We start from the raw sequence: 24,868 nt of genomic DNA, 5'->3' as shown, positions 1-24,868 counted from the left end.
CACCCGGAGGAAACCCACGCAGACACTGGGAGAACGTGCAGACTCCGCACAGACAGTGACCCAGCAAGGAATTGAACTTGGAACACTAGTGCTGTGAAGCCACAGTGCTAATCACTTGTGCTACCGTGCTGCTCACATCATTGTGAAGCCTAAACCAATGTGGAATGTAATGTGCTAATCTTTTTATTCATGTCCTTTAGGAGTGCTGCACTCTTCCTTAAACTGTTCATCTTTCCTCGCCAGTGCCAGGCATTCTTGAATCAAAGTGTTCTAAATATATAACTATGCATGATGCTAAGACACCTCTTGAATCTCAGCAGCAGGTCCCAGCGCAGGTGACTGCTTGGTCAGTTTTAATTTATTTCTTCCGGTAAGATGGTGACAGATATATCCAGGGCAGCACGGTAGCATGGTGGTTAGCATAAATGCTTCACAGCTCCAGGGTCCCAGGTTCAGTTCCCGGCTGGGTCACTGTCTGTGCGGAGTCTGCACGTCCTCCCCGTGTGTGCGTGGGTTTCCTCCGGGTGCTCCGGTTTCCTCCCACAGTCCAAAGATGTGCGGGTTAGGTGGATTGGCCAGGCTAAATTGCCCGTAGTGTCCTAAAAAGTAAGGTTGGGGGGAGAGGGGGTTGTTGGGTTACGGGTATAGGGTGGATACGTGGGTTTGAGTACGGTGATCATTGCTCGACACAACATCGAGGGCCGAAGGGCCTGTTCTGTGCTGTACTGTTCTATGTTCTATATGCCACCCTTCCTGAGATTAATCTAAAGAGCAATGTAACCCTTCAGTTTTACTGTGTGCCTGACATGTCCTGTTACATGAACAGAGCGGTGCTGATCTCTGTGGCTGATTCAAGACACTTCCAGTATGATTCACTTTATATGTTATTCACTGCGTTCAGTCCTGTCAAGGCTTCGTTAGAAATCTTACTACTGCTTGCTCCCAGAGATCATCCCCGCATCAGGGAGCTGTTACCGTGGTAACTGTGCACAGTTTCAGGTTGCTGTGACACTAAGTCCACCCCCTCATTTTCCCCCCTTCAACTTGATGACTCAGCCCTTTAATTAGCAGCACCACCCCTGTAACTGGTACCCACGCAGTGCCCAGTGCAGTGGGTCTGTAAGCAATGCAAATGCACGAGGAGACTGCAACTTCATGATTAATGAGTGCTAGCATCAAATTAAACTCAGCTGCCCACTTAATGAGTCATTACATGGAGTTGAGGGGGGGTGTAATGGAATTGCTCGGATGTCACAATCTGAAACGTCCATTATGGTACCACAGCGATTGTGATCCCGATGCAGACCTTTTAACCCTGAGCACACCTACAAGCTGATGACATCACGCCAATTCCTTAAATACTTTTATTGCAGATTCCATTCAAATTACACGGTGCGGTGGTGGTGTAGTGGCAATATCACTAGACTAGGAATCCAGAAGCCTGGGCTAATACAAAGAACAAAGAAAAGTACAGCACAGGAACAGGCCCCTCGGCCCTCCAAGCTTGCGCTGACCGTGCTGCCCGTCTAAACTAAAAAGTAGGGCTGCTCCAATACATTGGCGACATGGGTTCAAATCCCAACTGGTTGAATTTGAATTCAAATAATAAAATCTAGAATTGGAAGCTAGTCACAGTAATGGGGACCATGAACCTATCATCTTTATTATTAATGATCTTTATTATTGTCACAAGTAAGCTTAAATTAACACTGCAATGAAGTTACTGTGAAAAGCCCCTAGTCGCCACACTCCGTCGCCTGTTCAGGTACACAGAGGGAGAATTCAGAATGTCCAAATTACCTAACAGCACGTCTTTCAGGACTGTGGGAGGAAACCGGAGCACCCGGAGGAAACCCACGCAGACATGGGGGGAACGTGCAGACTCTGCACAGACAGTGACCCAAGCCGGGAATCGAATCTGGGACCCTGGCACTGTGAAGCAACAGTGCTAAACTGTGCTGCCGTGCCATCCATAAGAAAACGAAGCACCCAACATGGGAACTTGTCCAATTGTCTTTTAAAAACCCACCTTGTTCACAAATGTTCTTTGGGGACCAAAATCTGTTATCCTGGTCTAACCTGTGCGGCACAGTACAGGAACAGGCGCCGGAGTGTGGTGACTAGGGAATTTTCACAGTAACTTCATTGCAGTGTTAATGTAACCTGTAACACTAATAAAGATTATTACATGTGACTGCTTTAAGTGGTTGACTGCTCTGAAATACTGACAGAAATGAGTGGGGGGGTTGCGAAGAGACCCAAGGAAACACCAGAGGGGAACCCAGGTAGAAACCTACACGGGGACCAGAGGGCCCCTCGCAAAGCTATAAGAATAAAACAGATAACAGAACAACCCATCTACGGTAAAAGGAAGGACCTGGAGACAGCAAAAAGGGGACAAGTCACTCAGTTCAAGGGCATTAGCATGAGCAACAAATGTTGGCCCAACCAGTGACATCCACAGCTTATGAAAAAACAGAAATTTGAAAACCTGTAAAAATTGTGTAAAAGTAATGCTAACCGGTTTGTCTCCAGGTCCAGAGAGCGGTCACGTGCCCTGCATGTACACTTGACATTTTGGATTGTTTATTGCCACGTGTACCGAGGTATAGTGAAAAGTATTTTTCTGCGAACAGCTCAAACATAATTTAGTGCATGAAAATAAAATTAAAATAAAATCCATGATAGGGCAACACAAGGTACACAATGTAAATACATAGACACCGGCATCAAGTGAAGAATACATGCGTGTAGTATCCATCCGGTCAGTCCATAAGAGGGTCGTTTAGGAGTCTGGTAACAGCGGGGAAGAAGCTGCTTTTGAATCTGTCAGTGTGTGTTCTCAGACTTTTGTATCTCCTGTCTGATGGAAGGAGTTGGAAGAGTGAGTAAGCCAGTTGGAAGGTGTCTTTGATTATGCTGCCCGATTTCCCCAGGCAGCGGGAGGTGTAGATGGAGTGAATGGATGGGAGGCAGGTCCGTGTGATGGACTGGGCTGTGTTCGCGATTCTCTGAAGTTTCTTGCGGCCCTGGGCCGAGCAGTTGCCATACCAGGCTGTGATGCAGCCCGATAGGATGCTTTCTATGGTGCATCTGTAAAAGTTGGTAAGGGTTAATGTGGACATGCCGAATTTCCTTAGTTCCCTGAGGAAGTATAGGCGCTGTTGTGCTTTCTTGGTGATAGCACCTTGTATTTGCTTTTGGTGCTAAATCACAGAGTGGTGCTGCTTCCGATTTGGGAAACATTGCTAGTGTTTATCTCTACAGAGCTTCAGGGCCTCTGGTGTACAGCCTACAAAGAACAAACGTAACTTTGGAATAAAGCAGTAAAAAGAATTCAAGAGGTATGGTTTTGTTGATTTTTTTTGAAAAAATATTTTTATTAAAGTTTGCATTTTTATTCTGTACAAGAAATGGAAGAAGCGGTTATGAATTTTAGGTTCCTTTTTGGCCAACCCTGTCTCCAGGTCCTTTCTTTCACTGTAGATGGCTTATTCTGGTGTTTATTTTATTCCTATAGCTTTGTGAGGGACCCTCTGGTCCCCATGTCAGTCTCTCCCTGGGCTCCCAATTGGTGTTTCCTTGGCTTCCCCTCGATTCCTTCTTTCCTGTCCGCTTTCTGCAGCCCTGGTGGTACCCGTGAGATTCCACCACCATCTGTTCCATCCCGTTGGCTTTAGCTCCGAATAGGTCTTTGAACAGGCTGATGAATGGCCTCCACGTTTTGTGGAAGCCTTCTTCCAGCCGTTGGATGGTGTACTTGATCTTCTCCAGATGGAGAAATTCCAATAGGTCTGCAGCTGTCAGGCAGCATGGTGGCGCAGTAGTTAGCACTGCAGTCTCACGGCGTTGAGGTCCCAGGTTCGATCCCAGCTCTGGGTCATATTCAGTGTGGAGTTTGCACTTTTTTCCCGTGTTTGCGTGGGTTTTGCCCCCACAACCCAAAGATGTGCAGGATTGGCCACACTAATTGCCCCTTAATTGGAAAAATGAATTGGACGCTCAATTTTTTTAAATAAAAGGCCTGCAGCTGTCAGTGGTACTGCCGATTCTCTGGCGGGCAATTGGGAAGTAAATGCAAGGGTGTCAACCCTTTTCCCCATATGAAATTCTGGCTTGTCTGATACCCTGAAGACCGCCACTCAGCGCAGCTCCACTCTCACCCCGGTTTTGTCAATTTGTGATAATGGAAATAAGGATGCAAAGCCCATATATGTTATATGCAGGGAAGTACTGGCAAATGAGAGAAGTTTCGGATTTTGAAAGAAATGAAAAATGAAATGAAAATCGCTTATTGTCACGAGTAGGCTTCAATGAAGTTACTGTGAAAAGCCCCTAGTCGCCACATTCCGGCGCCTGTTCGGGGAGGCTGGTACGGGAATTGAACTGTGCTGCTGGCCTGCCTCGGTCTGCTTTCAAAGCCAGTGATTTAGCCCAGTGTGCTAAACCAGCCCCATAAGAAGTGGTGGGTGAAAAATTAATTTTGAAGTTGAGACCCCAGAGTCAATTATTAACTTAAGAACTGACTCCAAGTTAAAATACTACACTGCTAGAGCTGACCTGTGACAGCACATTAAAAGCATGTCAAAATTCATGAGGCAGTCAGCATTCTGGAGTAGCATCTCCTAGGAGTATCCAGTGCTGTGTACAAAGAACAAAAAAAAGTACAGCACAGGAACAGGCCCTTTGGCCCTCCAAGCCTGTGCCAACCATGCTGCCGTCTAAACTAAAATCTTCTACACTTCCGGGGTCCGTATCCCTCTATTCCCATCCTATTCATGTATTTGTCAAGATGCCCCTTAAATGTCACTACCGTCCCTGCTTCCATCACCTCCTCCGGCAGCGAGTTCCAGGCACCCACTACCCTCTGTGTATATAAAAAAAAAAAAAAACACTTGCCTCGTACATCTCTTATGAACCTTTGCCCCTCGCACCTTTAAACCTATGCCCCCTATTAATTGACCCCTCTACCCTGGGGGTCAACAAGCATTTTGTTGCTATTGTCCTTCACGGTTACCTACATGTGCGAGGTTGGATTTTCCATTTTCATAGAGACGGAGCAAAGGAACTGGCTGAAGTCTGCACCTAATATGTGCATTGCCCTCTCTTCCTGTGAACCTGATTTGAGTGAGATCGTGAGGACTTTTGCCTTAAAGCTAAATGAACGTGGAGTGGGGTGCGAAAGTCGACTGGTTCGCAAAGGTGGATCCTGGGGAAAAATTGTTTGAAAAACACGAGGTAGATTATCAAACGTTGATGATTATTGTCCTGACCACACTGAGCGTTGTCCTAGGCGAGAGTGGATACTCAGCTGGTGCTAGGTATGCAGAGGGGTTTGTTATGGGCCAGGGTTTAGAGAACCCCAAAGTGAATCATGGAGTTCACCTGACCCACAACTTTTACTAGATTGTGGTATGAGGAGCACACAGCCCACTCTACAGGTGTGGTACAGCAGAAATGGAAAAGTATTTTTTAAAGCAAAACAATGTTTAGATAGAGAAATACAGCACAGAACAGGCCCTTCGGCCCACGATGTTGCGCCAAACTTTTGTCCTAGGTTAATCATAGAATTTTGGACAATTTTTCATGGCCAATCCACCCAACCTGCACATATTCTATGAACTCAAGTTAACCTTTTTAAAACATACAGTGAACATCTTAGCCACCATCAATTCAAATACAACAACCAAAGAATACAACACTACGTAATCCTTAAAGCTTTCCTTTTAACATCCATAAGACTTTAAAAAAAATTTTTTAACAGAAGCACATCAGGTTTAAGTCACTACTGAGAGCAGTTATTAGTTTTAAATCACCAAAGGATCGATTTACAGTTTTTAGATTACAGAGAGAGAGACTAATACCCCTTCTGGCTGTGACTGCAGCTATCCAGCTCTGAAAACAAAACTAAAACACACCCTGCAGCAAACACCCTAAAATGAAAGTAAAAAGCTGACAGCCCAGCTCCACCCACTCTCTGACATCACTGCAGTAATAAACACCCATTTTGTTAAGGTATTCTCACATGACAGGTCCCATTGCAAAATAGAGAGTGAAAGTTTAAAACCTGGTCAGCTGATGTAGTGAATGGCCCATGACTGTCACATGCAATGATGCAACCCCATTCACACTACCTAGTGCGTGCAGGTTTGAAGGTGCCATGCGAGCTCAGCATGATTATGTATTTCATACATACAGGGCTGTAGATATTTACATAGCTAAATTTAGCAACAGATATCAGGACAGCAAAGTGTGGATCTTTGAAGTGTTTTTTTTCTTCCACTTATTGACTTGTGGCTTGCCAGTGCTGTGGTCAGTGGAATACCTTTCAGCTTTCTGCAATTTGAATTGTGAAATGGTTGTGCGATTGTAAGTTTCATTGTTCCAAACTTGCTTTGTGTGTTTGGATCATTTTTGAGCTGTATACCGCCAGGGTTAATTACTAGTGAGTTTGGTCTCTGGGTGGGGATAGTGGGAATGATTAGCTGTGCGTAAAGTGGCCTTTTCAATAAACCAAAAGTCTGGGGTTGTCTATGCTTACGTATTTTCATTCTGTATCCTCATGTATTTATCTTGTGTTCTATGTTATCATGTATTGAACGATCTGCCTGGACTGTATGCAGAACGATACATTACACTGCATCTCAGTACACATGACAAATCTAAATCTAATACATTGGTCACAGCATAACAGCTCTGCATGAGGTAACTTTTATTTACAGAATTGGAAAAACACTTGCTTTGGGCATTGTAAATGTTTCTATACTTTATTTTCACTAACTGTTTAATTTCATTTGCTATTCTATACTCGTAGTTCACCAACAATTGAAGTAAGACTAAGTGGCTTTTACTCTGCTGCAGTAAAGGTGCACTCCACTTGTTAGGCTTTTGGTAGAAGCTGCTCAAACCCAATGGATACTCATTCAGCTATCCTTCACTTGACTCACAATTTGGTTCCTACTTGCCTATACGATCTATTTGAATCACAAAAATACATGCTCAGCATGTATACCTGACTAGCCTTTCAGATTTATGCTGATACACTCATTACCAAACTCATTTTCAAGCCAAACTATTTTCTTTGGTTTCTCTGAAATCTCATTTGTCAGCATCTCACACAGTCAGACTGTTCCAACTTCAAAATACTTATTTGTTTGTTGGTTGGGAGTGTTTAAATTTGAATGATACTTCTAATAATCAGATATTTTCAGTTATGAAAGTGCTCCAAAAGTTATTGGTCAATGAATTTGGAGATCTAGAGGGGGTGATTAAAGTTTGCATTTTCAGTGAATTTTAGATCAAGTTAATTAATTGAGTATCTTGACTTGAAAATGAAAAAATGAAAATCGCTTATTGTCACAAGTAGGCTTCAAACAAAGTTACTGTGAAAAGCCCCTAGTTGCCACATTCCGGCGCCTGTTCGGGGAGGCTGGTACGGGAATTGAACCGTGCTGCTGGCCTGCCTTGGTCTGCTTTAAAAGCCAGCAATTTAGCCCTGTGCTAATTAAGATATTTCAGTCCCGGGCTTGAGTTACTGAATGGATTGGATGCAGAAGGTTTGTTTGGTTGTTTAAGTTAATAGGAATGTTATGATACTTGAGTTGAAGAAATTGGGTTTCCTGCCACTTAGTCATGGAGTCAGCAGAGGAATCTCTGTCTGCTTGCCCTGCCCATGTTGTAGAGATTAATAGGAGGGGGCCTGATGGAATAATATACACAGTTAAATCTAAATCACAATATTTGATTCACACCAAGCAGACATATTTTGGTGCCAGTTTCCACCTAAAATGAGTAGTACGGTAGCACAGTGATTAGCACTGCTTCACAGTGCCAGGGTCCCAGGTTCGATTCCCAGCTTGGGTCACTCTGTGGAGTTTGCACGGTCTCCCCATGTCTGCGTGGGTTTCCTCCGGGTGCTCCGGTTTCCTCCCACAGTCCAAAGATGTGCAGGATAGGTAGATTGGCCATGGTTTAGCTCACTCAGCTAAATCGATGGCTTTTAAAGCAGACCAAGCAGGCCAGCAGCACGGTTCGATTCCCGTACCAGCCTCCCCGGACAGGCGCCCCGGAATGTGGCGACTAGGGGCTTTTCACAGTAACTTCATTGAAGCCTACTCGTGACAATAAGCGATTTTCATTTCATTTCATTTCATAAATTGCCCTGAGTGTCCAAAAAGGTTACATGGAGTTGCTGGGTTGCAGGATGAAGGTGTGGGCTGAAGTAGGGTGTTCTTTCAAGGGCTGGGGCAGACTCGATGGGCCAAATGGCCTTCTGCACTGTACATTCTATGATAAAACGTTATAACTGCAGAATACTTACTACAGCACCTGCTGTGGGCAGTAAAACAACTGTATGCAGTTTAGACCACTCTTACTATACTCGCAGAATAAAGCTTACCATGCAGATTGTGTTCTTTTTAGATTGACAAAGCAAGACCTTTGGGAATATCTGGAATAGCAGGAAATGTAAATGTCAGCAGGCTCCCTGTTTGAAACACTCCAAAGTGATGAACTGAGTGTTTTGTGTTCTGTGTACTGTTATTTTTAGTTTCAGATCTCTACACTAGCATATGCGAAAATCACACATATTGAAATGCTTCATCAGTGAAAATTGATGACCTCTTCTGATGCAGTGTACTATATGTGTACAGAATAAAGCATAGTATATTCTCATCATTTAAGACCCTTCAAACTTTCTTTGGTGGCACCTCCCAATCTCTCCTCCTTTGACTTGGGATCGATATTTAATTGCATCTCTACGAACCAAGTTGAGATGCTTTTCGAGGGTAAAAGTGATATATTAATGTAAATTTTTGCTTTCTTATCTATCTTTCCCTCCCTCTTCGTATGCCCTCTCTCCTCTCTTTCCCTCCCAACCCCACTATCTCTAAAGCAACAGTGATTTATACACCATTACAATTTCAATTGTTTGTACTGCAATGCAAGTGGCGTGCTTCCACATTTTATCTGAAAATCTAAAATTCCAATGAGTTTGGAAAACAAGGTGCAGCTATCGTTTGCATGTACCTGTTGTATCTGTAACTTTAATGAAAAATAGTAAATAATGGCTACCAGTGACACAGTCACACCCATTATCCTTCCGGTTGTATGTGAGGATATGATTGCATCAGATTTTATGGTAGGACTTTTAAGTGCTCAATTTTAACATCTTTATTGTCACATTACATTAACACTGCAAAGAAGTTACTATGAAAAGCCCTTAGTCGCCACATTTCGGTGCCTGTTCGGGTACACAGAGGGAGAATTTAGAATGTCCAAATGACCTAACAACATGTCTTCCAGGACTTGTGGGAGGAAACCCACGCAGGCACGGGGAGAACGTGCAGACTCCACACAGACTGACCCAAGCCGGGGATCGTACCTGGGACCCTGGTGCTGTGAACAGTGCTAACCACTGTGTTGTTGTGCCGCTCTCAATAAACTGTCCTGAACAAAATCCAAATGCTGCGGATGCTGGAAATACTGTGGAGAGAGAAAGAGTTAACATTTCAGATCAAGGATCTTCACTTTTGGAGCTGTTTATTTCTAAGAGCTATATCATTCACACCATGCATTCCCTGTTTACTTCCAGGGGTATTAGCAAGGAAGCCATGTGTGAATTGCATTGTTGGTCTGAAATTGGGCCTAATAATGAAGCAGAGTATGCCCTCCAGAGGCTGGGAGGAAGGTCACCTTGTGAAACGGTTTTGGTCCTTGCATCTGGAGGAAAGGGATTCCTCGTGGCAAAGATAAAGAATCTCTGCAAACCCCGTGTGTAATTGAGGCTGAAGTTTGATTCTGGCCTATGATGGGGTGGGTTGTGTCCAACCTTAATAGGTCCCTGTAATGCAGTTTCCCCATGACTGACGTGTGCCAGTCTCTCGGGCATGCCTGGGCCAAAATGGGGAAATTGTGAACTCTACTGCTGCATTATAAAGCTTGCCTGCAGAGGAATCTATCACAAATAACTCAAAAGTGTTTACTTGTGTTAATTGGTAGCACTCTTGCGGGAGTAGTCAGTAAGATTGCATTTTTGCTCAGCAACAACCATGTGCAAACTCTGTATGGTACATCGAGTGGCCAGGTTGTCAATGAACCTCTACCTTCTGTCATTGTGTCAGGTGATATGTTCAGGATCTTGTTAAGCTACAGTTTATCCACGTCACCCATATTTTAAATGTGCCTCAATGGAAGAAATGAGATAATTGTGAATCATTTAAAAATCAATATTTTCATCAAACTGATTATGAGGTGGATCAGCTTTTCATAAAGGCTCAACAGGTGTGTTTGTACACTACATTGTGAAAGAGTCTTAACTGACTTTGTGATATTGACCATGAAAACAATTCTGGAACAAAACCTCAGTGACACAGCCCCGGGATCAGTGTCTGCTTTCTCTTCATTTTTGAGATTCTTAAATCAAACTGTATCAAGTGCTAACACTGCAGCTGTGTAGACGTTTGGTAGGTTTGTTCCAGTCTGTTCATCTGTCCTTCCATATGGTGATAGTTTGCACTACCTCTGACGTAAAAACACCCCAATGTGTCAGAACAAAATTAATTATTAAACGACTCAAGATTTGATACATTGTGCCAATGTCTTATCAATTGCATTGTTGAAGCTTGTTAATTTCATTTCATTAAGGGAAAACAGGTGATGGGTATTTGAACACTTGTAAATAGGGAACCAAAGAGAAAATGCTGGAAAATCTCAGCAGGTCTGGCAGCATGTGTAGGGAGAGAAAAGAGCTAATGTTTCGAGTCCAGGTGAGTCTTTGTCAAAGCATGTCAATAGGGGATAGCTGGGACATTGTGTGTGGTTGGGTGTTGACACGGGACAAAGTCAATAAACTCTCAACAAAGAAAGGCTGTATCTTAGTTTTGTTAAACACTGATTTTTTTTCTTACTGGAAAAAGTTATTAATTTGCAGTCAATCCTATGAAAGCTTTGGAACATTATCACACCTTGAAGGAAAGGCTTAATTTACGTACTGTCTTTCAAAGCATTCAAAAGCACGTTACAGCCTATTAAATAGTTTTGAAATGTAGTCATTCTGGAAAAGGCAACAATCAATTTGCGCACATCAAGACCCCACAAATAGATAAATGACCAGGTAATCTGTTTGTGATGGTTGAGGAATAAATATTGACTCTGGCACTGGGAGAACTCCATCTACACTCTTCCCTGTGGTACCTTCTCATTCATTGAAGGAATACTAAATCACTTTGTTTAGTATCTGATTCATAAGACAGTGAAGCACATCAATATTGCTCGGAAATTCCAATCTAGATTGTGCTCAAGTCCTAGAGTCGGATTTGATCCAATGAACTTCTGACTTTAGTGGGGAGAGGATCATAACACACCATAATGAGCCAACTGCATAATGCAACTATCAAATGTGCATGCAGGCCAACCACCCACCGCCTCTCTGAAGGGGCCGTCAGATAGAGTGTGGAGATTTCATTACCGGTCAAAACACCATCAATATTTTTCTTAGGGTCTAAAGGAGGGAAACACATGCCTGGCATTCTAACCATCAGTCTCACAGGTGTTTCCCTACTATACTGCCCCACATTACATTCATTATCTATATCCAACACACAAAGGTGTGACGATACCGTTACTGACTATTTGAAGCCTGAAATCTGCTTCAGTCAAACGCTAAAATATTTCCATCACTACGGAGTCCAGGTTTGCACGTTGCTGAATCGTTACCTGCAAGCGAAACAACACTTGAAACGTTACTGAATCCAAATAACTGTCTTTTGTCACTTTAAATGAACGTTCAATGATTTTACTCAAGCTTTTTCTTTCACTTGCGTACATTGAAACCTTTCACCCATTTCTGTAACAGAGCAGCTGTGAACCAAATGTGGAAGTCCAAATGGAAACCACTGTGCCTTGAAAATTTTCATTTTAGTGATGGAAATATTTTAGTGTTTGACCAAAGCAGATTTCTGGCTTCAAATAGTCAGTAACGGTATCGTCACACCTTTGTGTTTTGGATATAGATAATGAATGTAATGTGGGGCAGTATAGTAGGGAAACACCTGTGAGACTGATGGTTAGAATGCCAGGCATGTGTTTCCCTCCTTTAGACCCCAAGAAAAATATTGATGGTGTTTTGACCGGTAATGAAATCTCCTCACTGTATCTGACGGCCCCTTCAGAGAGACGGTGGGTAGTTGGCCTGCATGCACGTTTGATAGTTGCCTTATGTAGTTGGCTTATTATGATGTGTTGTGATTCCAGCTGATGCTACAGGACAGTCAGGTCCCAGAGTGGAACCCAGATCGATAGATCCTAACTTATTTTTTGTTTAGAGACGTGGATGAAGTGTCGCTGGTCTGCTGATAAACCTGCGCTAAAAGAATAAAATAATTATTAAACACAAAGATTAACTATCATACACTACTGCTTCGCCCCAGCTACCTTTGTGGATATACACAAGGATAACACAATTTACAAAATGTTCTGTAATACTGTATTCTCAGTAAGTACAGTCCATGTTAACCAATAGGCAAACTGTGATCAGACACCCCATACTCTGAAACCAAGTGACAAATGCCATCCAAATAACTTCAGTGACTTTCTCACCAAATCCCCCAGATGCTTGTCACACCAAGTCAACTGCTTTCACTGACATTCACATGAGAATTTCTAAACTCCACTCTCGAAGGACACACTTTGGAATCTTCTCCCAAGCAATGCTTCCTCTCGGGTGACTTCAAGGAGCCACAGCCAGGATTTCAAACTTCTTTCAGTAGTCCTGCTTGTATTCAAGCTTCCACATGGTCTCTCGGGTACCCAGCGAGGCCAAGAGGCCACCACTGTTTCACGGTCTATATTAAATCCTCACCAACCTTGGGATCTTCCCGATGTTCTCGCTAGCCCTGTCTTTAACTGGGAGCCTCTCTCTCTCTGATCCTGATTTCAATAAGCAGATTTCTTTTCTTTGTTCATGTAATTAGGGCAAGGCCTGTTCCCATGGTACTGTATTGTTGATTCCCTCTGTGCAAATTAATTGCATCAGAAATAAGTTAACTTTGAGGTGTTAAAACAGTGTGAACTTGAAGTCTCGCTTGTGCCAAGTTATCTGTTTGAGAACATCTAAACTATTTAATATGCACTGTCCAAGATAATAAGTCCGTCAGATTCCGGAAGTGATCTGTTACTCTAACTGCCTAAAATTTGATCCAAACCAGTTCACATGCCTAGTGTGAGTACTGTTTTAATGTATGATGTCAAAAGTTAGCTTGGAATAATCTCCAGTTCTGTAGTTCCCTTTCCATGTTGTGGTGGCCAGTCCTTTGAGTGAAAGAGCGTCCATTTTGCAATCATCAAAAACATGGAAAAGGTTTTGATGTAAGAATGGTCATAATTTGCATGTGGTGAGTGTTAAATTTTTACTGATATTCCTGTGAAGGAAGCTGACTCATGGTAGAAATAGGAGTTGAAGCCTGGTGTTCTGTGCTGGAGCCTCCTGCAGTTAGGATTTTTTTGTAAAGAGCTGAGTTTTTCATTCCTGTTGAATTTGGGTGGGAGAGTATTATTAATTTGGTTCAAGTATACGGAGTAAGTACAATGTACAGTCAGACTTTGCATGGTAATTTTGGTAATAAAAGAATTAAAATCCAATAAAGCATAGTCCCTGCTTGCAGCTAGCTGTATTATTCGTTTGGAACTATACAAACTGTCTAATGAATGGCTTCTATAATTGGGGCTTTCACTCTGAACTTTAAAAAAAAATTAATTAATTTAGAGTACCCAATTAATTTTTTCCAATTAAGGGGCAATTTAGCGTGGCCAATCCACCTACCCTGCACGGGGAGAATGTGCAAACTCCTCACGGACAGTGACCCAGAGCTGGGATCGAACCTGGATCCTCGGCACCGTGAGGCAGCAGGGCTAACCACTGTGCCGCCGTGCTGCATTTTCACTCTGAACCTGATGTTGAATATTGAGAAAGCAAACTGCAAACAGTCCCCTGAAAATCAACATAATTTTACTGGTGCATTTTATTTTCCATTGTCATTGTGGCTTTACTATTGTGTGTTATAGGATGGCCACCATTCCAGGCTGTTTCATTATGACCCCCTTTCAATTACTCTGCCCTAGTTCCTACAATTGGTTACCAGAAATGCGAGCGGTCCTGGAAATAGGTCAATAATGGTGGCTGCTATACACAATCTTCTGGGCTTCACAAACTGCTCCAGTTGTCATGTACCAATTAGAACATGCTTGTAGCAGGGAAACTTCCCAGGAATGCTGATGTCCTGTTGTGACTCCAGTGGGGGAAGAAAGTGCCCCAATGATTTTATTTTTTTCTCCCATGTTGCACACCAGAGTTTCTGGGAAATTAGTTTTCTTTAACCTTGGCGACTCAAAGGCAATCCAGGAGCATTGTAAACAGCCTTAGCTATAGAAACTGCCCCTGGTGCATTGACAGTCACAATACATCCATTTCATTGGATATTACAGTAATACAGTTCCTTTGCAGGATATATTTGTCTATTTGAGTTTTGTCTTTGGGAAGTCTGTGAATTCAAATACATTTACCATTTTAATGTTTTAATTCTGCGTACATTGCAGCTAACTCACTGATTATACATTACATTAAGATGATTAATGAAGCATTTGAGCAGTAAATCCTTCTGAAGGAAAGTGTTGCATCCTGAGTTTGCATCAGACACAAATGTGACGCTATCACTAAGTGGAGCACAGTTCAGTTTGCCTCTATTTGTGTTTATATTCTCCTGAAGTTATGAAACCCAAATGTATTCCAGTTCATGATTCAATACTATATCACCAGCCTGCTGCTGAATAGGAAACAGAAAACCCAAACTCCCGTCTTAACTGCCATGCTAACTGATCCATCACTAACAGATTTGTGTCACCCCTTCAAACCTGCCATCACCATGTGTCCAGTTAAAAAAACAGCTGTGATCACCTATGTCCTTGCAAACTACTGCCCATCTCCAAGCTCCATTTTTTTTCTCCAGCCTTTGAATATGTTGGTCGCCTTCAAATATTTGCCAGTCATGAACCTTGAGGGTAACTGGAAATTATCTCTTCCTTTTTGGCAATCCGTCAGCCTTTGACAGGGTTGTCCATATCATCCTCTTCAAACCTCTCCTGTCATTCAACTGACTTGGACTGCCCTTACTTGGTTCCATTCTCTTTTTTTTTTTTGAAAGTCCATGGGATGTGGGTGTTGCTGGCTCGTTTAGAGCGTTACCCATCCCTAATTGCTCTTGAGAGGGTGATGGTGAGCTACCTTCTTGAACCACTGAAATCCATGCATTGTAGCAACACCCACAGTGCTGTTAGGGAGGGATTCCAGCGTTTTGACCTGGGCGACATCATTCCAACTCCAGATGGTTTGTGACTTGGAGAGGAACTTGCAAGTGGTGGGTCTTCCTGTGCATCTGCTGCCCTTGTCCTTCTCTAGGTGGTAGAGGCTGTGGCTTTGGAATGTGCTACCACAGGAGTCTTGGTGAGTTTCTGAAGTGCATTTATTCGATGGTGCTGCTGTTATTGTGCGTCAGTGGTGGACAGTGAATGTTGGCAGGGATGGATGGGGTGCCTATCAAGTGGTCTGCTTTGTCCAGGATGGAATCAAGCTTATTGAATGTTGCTGGAGCTGCACTCATCCAGGCAAATGGAGAGCATGCCATCATACTCCTGACTTGTGCACCATACAGGAAGCTAGGAGATTGGTTTCAGTCTGCAGAATTCGAACCTCTGATCTACCCTGGTAACCACAATATTTGCAAAGCTGGTCCAGTTCAGTTTCTGGTCACTGGAATAATTCCCAGGATGTTGATAGTGGAGGATTCAGCGATGGTGATGCCATTGAATGTCATGGGGCAATTATTTGATTCTCTCTTTTTGAAGATGGTCATTGCCTGGCACTTGTGTGCCGTGAATATAACTTGCCAACCCAAGCCTGGATATTGTCCAGGTCTTGCAGCATTTGGAGATGGACTGCTTCAATGTCTGAATGGTGCTGAACGTCCCCACTTCTGCCATATTGCTTGAGGAAAGGTCGTTGATGAAGCATCCGAAGATGGTTGGGTCCAGGACACTACCCCGAGGAACTCCTGCATTGTTGTCCCAGGACAGAGATTATTTTATTATTTTGAAAATATTTTTATGAAGGCATTTATATAAACGGCAAATACGCAAATAAGAGCAATCAGGGGCACCATAATAAGTAACTAATTAACACCCAACCCGTCCTCCCCATCTTGCCTTCCCCATTTTTAATCTTTAAAGATTTTAAAGAAGTCAATGAACGAATTCCACCTCTGGGCAAACCCATCAACCGACCATCTTGTGCCTACAGCAACCCAGGCTCTATACTCTGGAATCCCCTCCTTTACTGTCTGTTTCTTTAACATGAACTTAAAGCCATTGCACACACTTCTGACCACCTTGCCCAAGCTTTGGGGTCAAACTTTGGTAAAGATTCTGGGGAGCCCCTTGGAGAGATTTAAACAACATCAAAAGGATTAAATAAATGCAAGTTGTTGATGGTGCAACATTTACATGTCCCCAAGTTATTTTGGGACTTGTCTGAAAATCTTCCTTGTCAGTTAAACTTTTAGAGATTAGCTCTGTATCTAACTGTGTCTGAATCAAATAAATGTGTAACAGTTTTTCTGAATTTGATTTCAGGTGACTCGGGCACCTGATGAAATGTGTTGACTCAAAGGCTCAATTTTAAATGTGAGCCTTAGTTGAACATTTAAACAGGAACATACAGAACTAGAAGAGACAATAGTCTAGTTGGCTGCTGGCATTCATAGTGGCTCCACGAATAGGTTTATTTCTGTTACAATATGGCATCAGTAACTATGAACTACATTGCAGCTTGAAGATTGAGGTTAAACTAGCTTTAAAGACCTTTTGATTATACTGCACAGCTTGTGTAGCTTTGCAATAAAAGTGCTGCATTTGTCAGAAGCAAACCAAATTTCTAATCTTTTGAATGTACGTATTTAGGAAAAATAGGTTAATGTATTCACTCCATCAGTGGCCAGCTGTTGCCATGAGTGCTTTATTGCCATATACAAATAAGCGATTAAATCTGGCAGCTACAAAATGGAATCTTGTTAATTGGGTGGATTTTCATTCAGTTATGTGGATCTTAAGCCGAATTAATAGATGAGCTCCATGGTGCAGCCCCACTACTGCACATCCCTTTACTGGATCATGTTGGTGCAGGTCCTAATGTATTCCTGAAAGTTTAATTATAATATGTCCTTGCTCCAACTGCCCATGCTCATGGTCCCTCCAGTGGGTCTTCCAAACGTCCATCCATTCTCTTGGTGCAAAGCCTTCCACATCAAATTGGAAAGTGAAAAGACTTTCAGAATCCAGTTGGATTGACCAGCAGCAGATTGACCTTTTCTTTCCCAGCTTCAATATATTTATAAATAATAAGTAAGATTTTAATGCCTGTCTTTTTTTCCTGAGTTGCTTCCAGCAGTATTCTTGTGATGCGTGTTCAGCTCCTGGGCGGGTGACAGCCCTTACCTAGTGGTGTAAAATATTATAAATTACCTGTTTCTGGTCTTTAATACGTAGGTATGATTCTTCGTCAAAATCTATTTTTGGAAAATCTCACTGTTTTAATAAGGTTCCTTTCAAAACGAGAAAACAATTTTCTTTACAAGTAGTGAAATTTGTTTTATTGATTTCTTGCCTCAATAATGGCATTGATAAATTGACTTGACCGGTTTGTAAATGTATTTTCTTTGTTTCCAGGTTCACACTTCTCTTCTCCCATGGGAATGCAGTGGACTTGGGTCAGATGAGCAGCTTCTACATTGGACTAGGCACCAGAATCAACTGTAACATCTTCTCTTATGACTACTCAGGGTATGGAGTCAGCAATGGAAAACCTTCTGAGAAAAATCTGTATGCTGACATTGATGCTGCATGGCAGGCATTGAGGACCAGGTGTGTTTATCAGATGTTTTACTGAGCATTGAAGGAGTTTTTCACTCACATTGCGATTTCTCATCTTATTGTAGTTTGCAGTTTTGCTAATTTTTTGTCAGCTCTAAGGTCCATTATGCTTTTGGCACATTTGGTGGATACAATGCAGGTGACTGCAGAAGACATGAATTGTAAGCCAACTGTATAATCCCACAAGTGATGGTGCTGAAATACCTGTACAAAATCAAAATACTATAGATGCTAGAAATCTGGTATGAAAAGAGAAAATGCTGAAAAATAGCCAGCAGGTCAGGCAGTATCGGGGCAGAAACAGTTGACATTTCAGGTTGATGGCCTTGTGGGGCTCCAATCTTCAGAATATCCCAAAGATGTCTGAGGAAAACCTCATGAAGCATAAACAATGGGCAAACAAAGCAAACCATTTTGCAGCTGTTTCTGGTAAAGTTGTTTTGAGAAATGTCGTCCACAGAGTGCTGAGATGGCTCCATGGTCTTTTGAGTAGGATCGTGGAATCTTTAATATCCCTCTGAACAGGCAAACGGAACCTTGGTTTTGGCATCCCATTCAAAGGACGGCACTTTTTTGTTCCGTGGAAGAGTTTGTCTAGATTACGTACTCAAATCTGTAATGGGGCTTGAACATGTGACCTACTTACTCAGGTAAAAGTGCTGTTATCACAATTTGGGGATTTTGCTCTAGATATTTTCTCATGTTCAGCATCATTGGGCACACAGCATCTTTTTGACCATCTTTTACTAGGATTGTTGCAAAAACGCTTCATCTAGAAGCTAACTATTGATGTCATTTGGGTTCCCCCCTCGTGTTGTGTAGAAAAGTGCTCTTAACTCGGGCACTGCATCGCACTGTCAGCTGGTTTGGGGTCTGTAGAATGGGGAATGGGGTCTGTAGCTTGGGAATGGAGTGGGAAATAATGGGTTTGGTCTTATCAATGTTTAATTTTGATTTGATTTATTATTGTCACGTGTTAGTAGACAGTGAAAAGTATTGTTTCTTGCATGCTGTACAAACAATGCATATCGTACATAGGGAAGGAAGGAGAGACTGCAGAATATAATGTTATAGTTATAGTAAGGTGTAGAGAAAAGATCAACTTAATACGAGGTAGGTCCATTCAAAGGTCTGGTGGCAGTAGGGGAAGAAGCTGTTCTTGAGTCGGTTGGTACGTGACCTCAAACTTCGGTATCTTTTTCCTGACGGAAGAAGGTGGAAGAGAGTATGTCCGGGGTTTGTGGGTCCTTAATTATGCTGGCTGCCTTTCCGAGGCAGCGGGAATTGTAGACAGTCAATGGATGGGAGGCTGGTTTGCGTAATGGACTGGGCGACATTCACAACCTTTTGTAATTTCCTGCAGTCTTGAGCAGAGCAGCATCCATACCAAACTGATACAACCAGAAAGAATGCTTTCTATGGTGCATCTGTAGAAGTTGGTGAGAGTCATAGCTGACATGCCAAATTTCTTTAGTCTTCTGAGAAAATAGAATCGTTGGTGGGCTTTCTTAACTACAGTGTCGGCATGGGGGGACCAGGACAGGCTGGTGGTGATCTGTACACCTAAAAACTTGAAGCTCTCGATCCTTTCTACTTCATTCCCATTGATGTAGACAGAGGCATGTTCTCCACTACGCTTCCTGAAGCCGATGACAATCTCCTTCGTTTTGTTGACATTGAGGGAGAGATTATTGTCGTCGCACCAGTTCACCAGATTCTCTATCTCATTCCTATACTCTGCCTCATCATTGTTTGAAATCCGACCCACCACGGTGGTGTCATCAGTAAATTTGAAAATCGAGTTGGAGGGGAATTTGGCCACACAGTCATAGGTGTATAAGGAGTATAGTAGGGGGCTGAGGACACAGCCTTGTGGGGCACCGGTGTTGAGGATGATCATGGAGGAGGTGTTGTTGCCTATCCTTAACTGATTGTGGCCTATGGGTTAGAAAGTTCAGGATCCAGTCGCAGAGGGAGGAGCCGAGGCCCTGGCCACGGAGTTTGGAGATGAGTTTCGTAGGAATGATGGTGTTGAAGGCTGAGCTGTAGTCAATAAATAGGAGTCTGACATAGGTGTCTTTGTTATCTAGGTGTTCCAGGGTAGAGTGCAGGGCCATGGAGATGGCGTCTGCTGTGGACCTGTTGCAGCGGTAGACGAACTGTAGTGCACCAAGGCAATCCAGGAGGCTGGAGTTGATTCGTGCCATGACTAACCTTTCAAAGCACTTCATGATGATGGATGTCAGAGCCACTGGATGATAGTCATTAAGGCATGCTGCTTGGCTTGTTTATGGTACGGGGATGATGCTCGAGAATGTGTCTTGGAATTTAAAGAAGTGTCTGCTCCTTTAGTGTTGAATGTCATAAGCAGTCTTATATTTTACAATCCGGATTTGTTTATTCCTTTGGAATCGATTTGACTTGTTTGCGATTGAACATTCAGTTTAGTGACTATGACTTTTAAGAAACTAGATGACAGGGCATTTCCGATTATATCCATTTCTTCCTGAACATAAAGGCACACAGTGTAAGCGAACAAAAACTGATCACATGCAACAGTTGGAATCAGAAATACTGTTAGGTCTTAAAGCTCTTTCCGTGGCACTTAAATTATCAGCTGATCCCAAAATTAAGCTTTGTTTGCAATTGCAAGCACTTGGGAGAGTTTCACTGCGAACTGGCTGCTGCTAAATCACACATGCATTCCCTGTAGTTGTGACCATTTTGCTGCTGCTAACACACTAAGTTCCCCTGAGGTGCTTCTTTAGCTATCCCCCAATGCAGCAAAGTGGGCATGACTATAAGAGCAGGCGAGGGCATTGACAGTACTGTCTTCCCCTTCCACCTGTTGGTTCTGAACTCCATTTGTCGGTTAAATAAAAACAACTTGTTTGAAAGTGTTTTTTAAAACACAATTTTGAGAACCTTTTCTAATCCTAAATATATTTTCACTTCACCCAAACTCTGCTGCCGGTGTCTAGTACCAAGTCCCTGAAGCTGCTGATAGCATCTCGCTGTTCCACTGACCTGGCCCGTCCAGATATCTGACACCAAAAAGATTGCAAGTCCAATTTTCCATCCAGTTACTTGGGGCACTGTTACCAGTGTTGTGTCATATGATGACCCGGTTGTTATATCAGTGGTGTCATTTTTAATGTTCTCATTTATTCCTTTCCAGTCCCTGTTGCGGTATAGTTTCATTCTCGCAGATTAATAGCTGCTCCAGTTATGGCCCAGAATTGAGTGCACGTTTAACATTCCATTCGGATACCACAGTCACAGTGTGAATGATTTTTGTTTTTCTTACTCATATTGTTAGTTCAAAGAATACATTATTTTTAAGGTTGGGTTTGTAACTGTTCCCTACTTTACTTCTCCCTGTGCTTGCTGATCTACATGGTCCCTGATCCAACTATGCCCAATTTTAAAATTCCCATCCTTATTTCCAAATCTCTATGGCAGTTCATATCTCCTGCAGCCCACCGAGGTCTCGGTGCTGTTCTGATTATGGCCTTTTGCTCATCCCTCATTTAAATAGCCAAACTATTGGAGATAGTTCTGCACCCTAGACTCTGGAATCCACTCCCTGGCCCTCTTCCACCTTCTATACCTCTCCTCAAAGCCACACCTTAAAACCTACCTCTTTGCCCTGGCTGTTGGTCACCTACCCAATAGCTCTTTGTGTGCTGTTTTCTAACCTTGTATGTGAAGCACCTTGAGATTTGTTATGTTATAGATGCTTATAAATGCAATTCCTTTTGTTTCTCCTTATTCTTGGAGCTGGAGATATGAAACCTGGATGCACTTCATAGTTACTGATGTTGAACTCAAATTGATGCATGAAAGTGATGTGAGAAAGGATATATCACCAACCTTTTCTGTTTTTCTCTCTGAAATGACCTGGAAACTGGAAGGGGACTGGTAACTGAGCTCTGATCTCTTGAGGATTACTAGTACAGTTTTCTGTACATCTTCTAATGCTGTTAATAAGCCAAACCAGGCATTTAGAGTATTGCAGATGTAGAAAGAGGCTGATATGCAATTCTCAGTTGTCCTGAAATATCCATGGCCATCAGACAGAAGATACTTGAATCTCATGGAAGTGAGAGTTAAACGGAAACACTAATCCCTTTCAGCACCAGCCCTGTCATCTTTTTTAGTATGGTGATAATGCACATTTATAGAAAATGGCTCCCTTGTCAGTCAGCTACAGACACACAAGCTGTTTGTTTTTCATGGGGAAATTAATTACCAAATTATAGTCAGCATGAGTGATGCAATAAAAGTCAAAGACAGGCCCGTCAACTCTCTATTCACATTACCCTTACCTGCGACTAATTATTTAGTAAAAGGTTCTGAATTGATTAAATTAGCTGTGGCCCTCAGGAACAGCAGCTGTTCAATTCTGTCCCCACTGAACCTTTTTGAAGCCTGTTCATGTCGTGTAATCTAGCATTTGTCTCCAAGCACTTTAAATGCAGCCAAGACGCTGCACAACAGCTTTCCCTTTTACTTTTGTGACATTTCCATCTCTCTTTGCAAGAATTAGCAGTGCGACAATAGTTCATTTAAAAAGCAATCGGTGTAGGTAAGTTGTAGGTTATACAATGGGCAGGATTCTCCAATCGCCCAGCCTCTTGTTTCTTGGCAACACGGCGGGATTCTGAATTTCCCATTGAAGCCACACCCCACGCCACTGGGAAACCCGCAGGCGGGATGCGCGCCCAGCGGGTAAAGTGAATCCCAACGGCCGGAGAATTCCAGCCAGTGTCTAACGTGAATTACTTTGAGCAGGGAGGAAGCGTGAAGGATTAGGGAGTGGATACACAGCCTGACAAAATATCTCATCAGGCCCACAAAGTCAGGTACTAGCTGTGTGGCTCGCAGGCCAGAGTCAATCTGTACGGTTGTGAAAACTGTTGTATCTCCACCCTCTCACCCTCCCTGTATCAGGTGTAAGCGACTGAATCTTAGTTCTTGAAACAAGGAAAAAGAATCTTGTCTGAGAAAGTGAGCCAGTTTTGGGCTGCTGTGTATGTTGGACAATACCATATCCATGTCCCTTGTTTTATTATTGGTCATGCCATTACATTAAAAATGAAGTATTTCACCTTTGAGGGGTTGGGGTGGGAGGATTAGGGAAGGAGATACAGAGGCATGTGAAACTAGAAGACAAAGGTTGGAATCACTCTTTGTTTAAATTTAATGTCAAGGTTTGCGTCAGGTGTGGTACTAGGTGTTGCTCGTTATGCTTTCCTTAATTTGCTCTGTTTTAATTACCTTTGCTCAAGAGTCGCCAGGTATCTTTCTGATACCACCACAGGGTTCGAAACCAAATACTGATCAATGACCCGATACACCAGTTAGTAAGTTTGAAATCGATGCACATTATTTACACACACAGTCAATTATTACTCATGCACAAACTCTACTCACTAAACTACAACTACTACTAAAAGCCTATACTTGGCTTGGGGCGCCCACTCAGTCAGAGGAACAATGGCCGTTGTCCGGTTCTGATAATGCTGGCTTCGAACTGGTATAGAATAGTAGCTAGGAGCGCCTATCTCGTAGCGTGCGTTGACCATAGACTTACTTGGCTGGTGCTTGGCGGCCTCTCGTCGCTGAGAGCCAAATGACAAGGTGAAGATGAAGAGTTCAAGAGTTCTTAAGAGAGCGAACTGACCTTGGGACTCTGTTTTATACCCCAAAGGGTTTCGCGCCCTTATGGGCGGTTCCTGAACTTGGTCACAATTAATTGGACCATGTCCCGATCATTTGTATTGATTCTCTCCAATAAAGGGATCGTTCCTCGATTGCTGGGCGGGCCCTAGGTGACCGTTGGCCTGCCTTTGTTTTAGTCTCCACTGGCGCGGGGGAGTCTGCCCTGGTACCGGTTGCTTAAATGTTTCTCTTTTGTCCCCGGAGAGAGCTCATTACTATGCTAATGGCTTGTAGCATCAGTTCTGTCTGGGACCTGCAAGTTCCAATCCACAGGCAAATCTTGCACCTGCTTGTTTTCCTAGTACTGTCCAATTTTCCCTGTACTCTTTGTGAATGTCCATTTTGGAATCGGGACGTGGCCACCCCAGGTGGCTACATAGGTAGGTTACACATTTGATCTCTTGGTACTAAATTGGCTTGTCAATGGACACACTAGTTAGACATTGTAATTGCTTTCAGCATGCCTGGAATAAGCAACGGAAAAATCAGGTAATGTTCTGGTCTACATTATTTCCGGCAATGTACAAGAATGTATGTGTGTGGATCTTGATGAGGACAACATTAGGTCACAAATTTGAACACCACCCACACCTGATGGAAACCAGGTGAACCAGTTGAAATATGGTGAATGATTTACCCTCTGATTCTGCTGCCTTCCTGCTGTGTCTCGATGCTAACTGCATTTGAGCAGGGCACCAGTCCCAAGCTGGCTCAGCCGCTAATATGAAATTTTCACTTCCAGGTCTGATCCTGATTTATGGTTTTCTAATTCTGCCCATTGATCTAAGTATTGCATGGAGCCCAAACTCCATGTGAATCTGAAAACATTGATCCATGTCTGTGGACTCTCAGAAACACTACCAGTTTCATGATTTGCAAACATTCTTGCCCTTTATAAACTTCGAAAACTTGGAGAACCTATAGCAGGCACCTCAAAGCACTGAAGTAATACCAGCAATGGCTTGCAAGATCCCCAAATCTGGTGGCACGAAAAGTGGTCCAGCGGCAGTGCCCTCGCCCAAGCAATAAGTCCAACATCAAGGGACTTATCACTCAAAACCAGCACTGCTGGACAAGGCATGCAGTTTGTATGCCTGATACCAGACCCTCAGCAGCTTGGTTGCCATAGGAGACTCCCAGGAAGGCAGCAGAAACACCATGCCAAAGT

At 43.0% G+C, this 24,868-nt stretch overlaps 1 protein-coding gene across 1 annotated transcript in view; it reads left to right on the top strand.

The window, feature by feature from the left end:
* Nucleotides 1–269: 269 nt before the first annotated feature.
* LOC119953106 (alpha/beta hydrolase domain-containing protein 17A-like) overlaps nucleotides 270–24,868 on the top strand; it is a 60,027-nt gene continuing 35,428 nt past the window's right edge. The window contains exons 1-2 of the mRNA XM_038776955.1: nucleotides 270–346; nucleotides 17,773–17,967. Of these exons, the coding sequence (XP_038632883.1) occupies nucleotides 285–346; nucleotides 17,773–17,967 (257 nt within the window). The 5' untranslated portion in view covers nucleotides 270–284. The remainder of the gene's footprint in view (nucleotides 347–17,772; nucleotides 17,968–24,868) is intronic.

Source organism: Scyliorhinus canicula, chromosome 18, assembly GCF_902713615.1.
Source record: "Scyliorhinus canicula chromosome 18, sScyCan1.1, whole genome shotgun sequence".
In the NCBI taxonomy this organism is placed as follows: domain Eukaryota; kingdom Metazoa; phylum Chordata; class Chondrichthyes; order Carcharhiniformes; family Scyliorhinidae; genus Scyliorhinus; species Scyliorhinus canicula.
This window is presented reverse-complemented; position numbering and strand designations above follow the sequence as displayed.